The sequence below is a fragment of the Muscardinus avellanarius genome (assembly GCF_963383645.1).
Source record: "Muscardinus avellanarius genome assembly, chromosome: 7".
Classification (NCBI taxonomy): Eukaryota; Metazoa; Chordata; class Mammalia; order Rodentia; family Gliridae; genus Muscardinus; species Muscardinus avellanarius.
In genome coordinates this window covers 76,209,645-76,217,297 of record NC_137793.1, presented here as the reverse complement: position 1 = coordinate 76,217,297, position 7,653 = coordinate 76,209,645, and the positions used below count along the sequence as shown (strand labels likewise).

Genomic DNA, 7,653 nt, shown 5'->3' with positions numbered 1-7,653 from the left:
AGTCCTAGAGCAACGTGAAAACTGCATTAGAATATTTCACAAACGTTATTCCAAAGGGAAAAAAATAAATTATCTCATATAAAATAACACACGATGTTTGTGGGCAACCTTGGGCTCCCGTCTTCAGGGGGCCCACGGCCTGCCGACTGCCAGCCATCCGCCTCCCGCCAGGAGAGCAGATGTTGTCCAGAAGTGAATACACCCACATGGTGGCGCTCGCTCCCTCCTCCGGGAGCTGGATGAAGGAGATTAAATGAGTCTGGAGTTTTGGAGGAACTGGATGAGGACTTGGTAGACAAACTTGTACTGAGCGATGGTCTGGATCATGAACATTCTTTGCTCCCTGAGAAGCCTCAGCATCATGGGGACTTCCACCTTCTGCAAGGAAAGAGAAAAGGCACAAATCCTGAGACAGGAAGCTTCCCTCGGATTCATTCCTCGCTCCCTTGTTCACGAAGCCTTCTCCCACTGCCCACGTCCAGACACAAGACAAAGCAAAGGACCCTGCCCCCGCTAGGTTTTAGGAATCAAAGGGAACACCTGTCACTGGTGCTGTGTTTTAAATACAGCTTTGTCTGCTAGATAAAACTTAGGGGCAGGGGTTCAACCTGACTGCCACTTTCAATTCTACCACATGGAGGATGGGATTTCAGGCATCTCTGAGCCTTTGTTTCCTTGTGTATAAAATAAGGGTCACGATGCTTTCATCTAAACAGCAGTGTGTCCATGCCCAAGTTAGGGACACTTCTGCAGCAATAACACGTGGTAAGGAACACAATCCAGCTTCATGGGTCCAATGATGATCTACATCTAAAGCAGCTGGCTACTGCGAATGATGCTAAAAGCGTGGACATGCGTGTATCACTCCAATATTCTGACTTCAGTTTCTTTGGAAAGATGCCTGGGAGTGGGATCATTGGTTCCTATGGTGGTTTCATTCCCAGTGTTCTGGGAAACCTCCTCATGGATTTTCTGGACCACAAAGATTGCAAAGATAAAGTGGTATATACACACAACGGGATTTTACTCGGCCATAAAGAGGGATATAATTATGTTATTTGCAGGAAAATGGATGGGATTAGAGAATATTATGCTAAGAGAGATTAGCCAGCCTCAAGAAATGAAAAATTGAAAAGGAAATCCTGTAGAAGAGCAAATAAGACAACCTGAGGGGATGGGAGGGGGGAAGAAGGAAACTCTCTAAAGCACACGATGTACTTAAACATATCGAAGCCAACCACTAAGCCAAGCATGGGAAGGAGGGATGGGGAGGGAATGGAGTGGGAATTGGGTAGGGGCTAACTGGGTGATGTGTGCATGTATGTCTACACAAGTTTTTTACCCCATTATGATGTATGAATAGAATGCACCAAAAAATTTTTATTTTTTTATTTTTATTTTATTTATTTTGGTGGTACTGGGGGTGGAACCCAGAGGCTTTCTACCTCCGGGCTATACTCCCAGACCTTTTTTTATATTTTATTTGGAAACAGGGTCTCACTAAGTTGCTGAGAGCCTCACTAAGTAGCTGAGGCTGGCTTCGAACCCGTGCGATCCTCCTTTCTCAGCCTCCCAAGCGCGGGGATTACAAGCGTGTGCCACCACGCCCGGCCAAAAATTGTTTTAAAAGAAATGAAAAATTGTATAATCTCTCTTATACGTAGACACTAATTGGGAAACAAGGGTAAGGTCAGAGAGAAGACCAAAGACTCCAATAACAATAATAAACATATAGTGTATAAAATGACCAATTCCGGTATCAAAGACAAGGGGAAGCCTGGAGGGAAGTGCTCCAAGAGCTGTGTGCAAGTATGTTCCTATCACTCCATGCCACAATATGATGTCTAATTACAGTGCACCAAATAAAAATATATAACAAGTTAAAATAAAGCTGTGGTGCTGCATTTGGCACACCATCTGTTCTTAATAAACACAACTCATTATTAAGATTAATAAGGAACTTCCGGGAAGATGGCGAGGGAACAAAACAGGGCTTACGTGCCCCGCTAACAACCAATCTCTATTACCACAAAATCAGCGCCTTTCATAGCCAGAAAACACCATCAGCAGAAAAATAAAAAATGTAATTTAAAGGGACAGAGAAAAAGAGGGCTGGAAAAACGAGACACCAGAAACCAGACCGCAGTGCTGCAGCCGGAGCCGCGGCGTGAAGCGGCGGACGCCATTTTGCTTTGCAGCACCAGGCTCCAGAGAGGAAGGGAACTCATAACGGAGCCCAGAAACCAAAGAGGAGATACGCCGGCCTCACGCCTGAGAACGCGGCAGCAGCGCCTTACTGCTGGCGGCAACAGCAAGTTCACCGGATGGAACCAGACCAACTCACTCAACAGCCCACCAAGCTCCAGAGAGGAGCGGCGGACAGCGAGCTGAGGTGAGTCGCTGCGGAACAGCCGGGCGGGATTCAGCAGATCTCTCTCGGTGCAGGAAGCATCTAAAGCTCCCAGGGCCTGGGCTCAGCGCACCCTGCAGGGACCCAGAGTGGAGTTCAAAAAATATGCCAGCCTCACGGCTGAGGGCGCAGCAGCAGCGCCATATTGCTACCGGCGGCAGCAGCAGTGAATTCGCCGAGTCCACAACAGCTCCATCTGCGCACTCAACAGTGAGTCAAATTGGGGCCCCTAGAGGAGAAGTCCCAGTACTGTACTCCCAGGGACTTGACCCAGTGGGGGAGTGGTGGTGGCAGAGATATTACACCATAGGAGAACGCCCAACCTGGCACCCCCCATGGTCTAAAGCAGCCTCGATTGACTCCCAGGGTCTGAGAATCTGTGATACAACCCAGTAAAGGAGTAGTGGTGACTGAGATACCACAGACTAGAGATCCAGAGCACCTTAAGTGAAGTCGTAGTGACCCAGGGAAGAACCCAGAGAAGGCACAAACTTCCGAAATCATGGGAAAGAAGAATAACAATGGAGCAATGAATGCCCACAACCCCACAACATCAGAACCTGATAAAACAGAAATTCAGAGATTTATAGAAGATCTAATCAGGAAAATAACTGTATAAATAATAGAGGTGTTTCGAAAAGAATTCAGAGAGAGCCAAAAAGAGATAAAGGATGCAATTAATGAAGTAAAGGCCTCAATTCAAAGTACAAACAACCGACTAGACCACATGGAGAATAGAATCTCGCTCCTAGAAGATGATCATTCAAAAAATGAACGCATAGTTTCTAATTTAGAAAAAAAAATCCGACAGCAGGAATCTGACATTGAAGAAATATGGGCCCATTTTAAGAGAGCTAACCTAAGAATAATTGGAATAGAGGAGAGAAAAGAAGGTGAAACCAAAGGGACTAACAATCTTTTCAAGAAAATAATAGCAGAAAATTTTCCAAACATAGAGCAAGCGGTCGATACACAGGCCTAGGAAACTTATAGAACCCCCTTTAGACAGGATCAGAGAAGAGGATCCCCATGCCACATAATTGTCAAAATGACCAATGTGGAAGCCAAGCAGAGAATCTTAAAGGCAACAAAAACAAAGGGCCAAGTGACATTCAGAGGCAAACCAATTAGAATCACTCCAGACTTCCCAAACCAAGTCATGAAAGACAGAAGGGCTTGGAGTAACATATTCCAAACTCTGAAAGAAAACAACTTCCAGCCAAAAATTTCCTACCCAGCAAAACTTTCTATCAAATTAGATGGGGAAATAAGAAGCTTCCACGACAAACAGAAACTGAAGGAATTTATGTCTTTAAAACCAGCGCTAGAGAAAACCCTCAAAGAGATTAACTACAAAGAAGAAATAGGTAACACACACCAGAACCAGAGAAACAAGATTTTCCATCCAACAGACAACTAAGATTGGTTATCTGTGGAGATTCATTATTTATGTTAGTCTTTTACCTATCTCTAAATTGTATTGTTTGCTTTTATTGTTGCTAATTTTTAGGATTTCTAGTTGGAATATTAATATACCTTCAGATATAGCATTTGGAAACATTTTATCCCATTCTATCAGTAACTTTTAACTCTGTTTACATTGTCTTTGGATATACAATATTTTTTTATTTTTTAGGGAGTTTGTATACTCTTCTGTTGCCTGTGCCATTGAAATCATATCCAAGAAATCACTGCCAATTTCAATGTTGTGAGGTTTTATGACCCAGATTTTCTTCTAAAAGTTTATAGTATTAAGATATATACTTAGGTCTTTTATCTATATTGAGTTAATATTTGTAAACATGTTAGGTAAGGGTCCAATTTTATTATTTTTCATGTAATTATTATTTTTCAACAATATTTAGTTAAAAGATTATTATTTCCTCCACCAAATGTTCGTGGAAACCTTGTCAAAAATAACTTGACAATATATGGAAGAATTTATTTATAGGCTTTTATTTAACTCCAATGGTTTATATATCTGCCTCTGGAACAGTACTACACTGTTTCAATTATTGTAGCTTTATATGGTTTGAAATCAGAAAGTATACATTTTCTAGCTTTGTTCTTCTTTGAGATTGTTTTGGGTATCTAGAGTCCATATTCCATATCAGGATAGATTTTTTTCTGAAAAATAAATAAATAAATATATGATAGCTTCACCCCCCAAAAAAAAAGAGAAAAAAATATTCTCTGGTAAGAAAGCAAAAAGAAATATTGAACTGTTATCTTTTAGTCATCAAAAGCTTGGTATCAGACAAATGAAACTGTTTTGTGAGATTATCATCGTTAATATTGGATAAATTGCTATAAAACTAGATGTCAACCACTAAGCCAAGCATGGGAAGGAGGGATGGGGAGGGAATGGGGTGGGGATCGGGTAGGGGCTAACTGGGCGATGTGTGCATGTATGTCTACAAAAGTATTTTCTTTATACCATTAAGATGTATGAATACATTGCACCAATAAAAAATAAAATTTAAAAAAAGATTAATAAATGTGCTACTAATGTGACTATACCTATCCTGCTATCTCATAGGATTATAGTAATGATCAGGCAAGATAGAGCATGTGTAACTGGGCATGGTAGTGCACGCGTGTAATCCCAGTACTTGGGAGGGTGAGACAGGAGGACTGCAGATTGCCTCAGAAACTTAGCAAGACCCTTAACAACTTAGTGAGATCCTGTTTCTAAATAAAAAGTAAAATGTAGCTTGGAAGTAGAATGCCTCTGGGTTTAATTTTTCCCACACAAAAAATGATTATGTATAAGCCTTCAAAACGTTAAAGCACAATCTGGGCATTTGCAATAAGGCCTTTAACTAAAAAATCTACAGTATCACTGGGATTACAAGCATGCGCCACCACGTTCAGTTTTGGCTTTGTAATCTTTAAGCCTTGAAAAACAATCTCAGCTATTTCTAAACTTTGGAGGATAGTTTTGATGCTGATTCCACAATTAGCATGTTGTTTATCAGCAAGACTTTAGGGGTTAGTGGTGGTGGTGGTGGTGTGTGTGTATTGCTGGGGATTGAACCAAGGGGCGGTCTACATCTGAGCCACACTGCCAGCCCTTTTAATTATTTATTTATTTTTAAATTTTGAAACAGGTTCTTGCTAAGTTACCAAGCACTGGCCTTCAACCTGTGATTTTCCTGTCTTCGCCTCCTCAGTACTGGAATCACAGGCATGTGCCACTGTGCCCCATGGTGTTACTGCTTTTAAGTTTTAAGCATTAAGCTAGAGTTGGGATGGTGCCTTTTCTACTTTTTAGCAGTAGATGAGTACCACATCCTTATGTACAGCCTGAGAATTCTCAAAGTTTAATTTTTTTGAGGCAGAAGCTTTAAAGTCCTTTGCACATGTTTAAACTTGGCATTTATTATTTCCCTGGAAGTTTCAACCTAACAATTTTTTTCAGGGCAATGTTTACTCTGATATTTAAACTACTGAAGCTATTCAGTAAAACTCACATTAGCATATCAATTCCTGCATTAGAGCATTCTGTAATTCAGAAACTGCCAAACCACTACAAGAGTTTCCTTGTATTTTCCAAGCTCTACAGTTTGAAAATTGAACAGAGCCGGGCATGGTGGTGCACGCTTGTAATCCCAGCATTCGGGAGGCTGAGACCTGGAGGATTGCGGTTCGCGGACAGCCTCAGCTACTTAGTGAGGCCCTCTGCAACTCAGTGAGACCCGGTTTCAAAATAAAGAATAAAAAATAGGGCAGGGGGTGTAGCTTGGAGGTCGAATGCCCCTGGGTTCCATCCCTAGACCCCCCCCCCCAAAAAAAAAAAATTGAACAGAACCAAAAGGTCCTTGGTAGAGGCAGAGTCAAGACAGGGGTTACTCCGATGAGGTAGCAGATTTTGCTTCTGGCCTCTGTTCTGAAGCTTAAGGCTCTAGACAAGTCATGTAATTGTTTCTGGTCCATTGTTTCGCCATCTGTAAGACAGGAGGAGTGTCCTATGCCTGGCTCTTCTACACAGCAGGACCAAATGGGGAGCAGAAAGTAAAAGTCCTTCTGGGGGTACAGCTCAGAGGTAGAACATATCTGGGTTCAATCCCTAGTACCACACACACACACACACACACACACACACACACACACACCAAAATAAGAAAGAAGAAGAAAAGAAAAAAGTAAAAGTCCTTTAAAAACCAGCTTAGGAGCCAGATGTGGTAGCCCACGCTTGTAATCTCAGTGCTTGGGAGGCTGGGACAGAAGGATCACAGGTTTGCAGCCAGCCTCAGCTACTTAATGAGGCTCTCAGCAACTTAGTGAGACTGTTTCAAAGTAAAAAATAAAAAATAGGGCTGGGAGTGGGAGTGTAATCCCCCCCAAGAAAAACGGCTTATGGTTGGGTGTGTCAATAGCATTGTGCTTGCCTGGCATCTATAAGCCCTGTGACTTCCAGCACCATGAATAATAATAATAATAATAATAATAATAATAATAATAAGAAGAAGAAGAAGAAGAAGAAGAAGAAGAAGAAGAAGAAGAAGAAGAAGCAATAATGCAGCAACCTTATACCTCATGTAAAAGGGCAGTCCTATTCTCCAGCTTTTAATTGCTATTTAAGTCTCTCAGGGTAGCTCCCTAGCTCTACAGCAGTGAAGAATTGCTGCACATCTCCTGGGTACAAGGTCAGCAGGCACCCACTTCTGTGTGAAGAGACCTGTGACGTCTGTGCACTCAGCACGTTCACTGTGCTTTGCACAACCGCACCACTGCCAAACTAGACAGGAACAAACACCTCCTTCAATAAAGGCTTCATTCTGAGTTGGGCGCAGTGGTGCATGCTTATAATACCAGTACTTGGGGAGGCTAAGACAGGAGGACTCCAGGATCGACGCCAGCCTCAGCAACTTAGCAAGCCCCTCGGCAACTTTGCAAGGCCCTGTTTCAAAAACTTTTAAAAAGGGGCTGGAGGTATAGCTCAGAGATTGAAATGATCCCGGATTCAGTTCCCACTTCTAAAAAACAAAATAAAGCAAAAAAACACTCTGAAGAATAAAAAGTATTTTCTAGGCAAATACACAGGATTCAAGCTTAAGCACATCCTAGAAATGCAAGACACATCTGAACTATATGTGACAAAATAACTCACCCCGGGCAACTACCTACAATAAAACCAGGCTGCCCACTCCTGGAAGAAGATTCCAACTAAGATCCAATTTTCTATGTTTCCCAACTCACACTCTCAAAGACAAGGAGGGCTATGAATGTCACAGTCAAAA

At 42.1% G+C, this 7,653-nt stretch overlaps 1 protein-coding gene across 1 annotated transcript in view; it reads right to left on the bottom strand.

Moving 5' to 3' along the window:
* Positions 1-249: 249 nt before the first annotated feature.
* The window catches only part of PTPN14 (protein tyrosine phosphatase non-receptor type 14), a gene marked incomplete at both ends in the record, with an annotated part of 116,843 nt that continues 109,439 nt past the window's right edge, over positions 250-7,653 (bottom strand). Inside the window, one exon of the mRNA XM_080699263.1 lies at positions 250-378. Within this exon, the coding sequence (XP_080555389.1) occupies positions 250-378 (129 nt within the window). The remainder of the gene's footprint in view (positions 379-7,653) is intronic.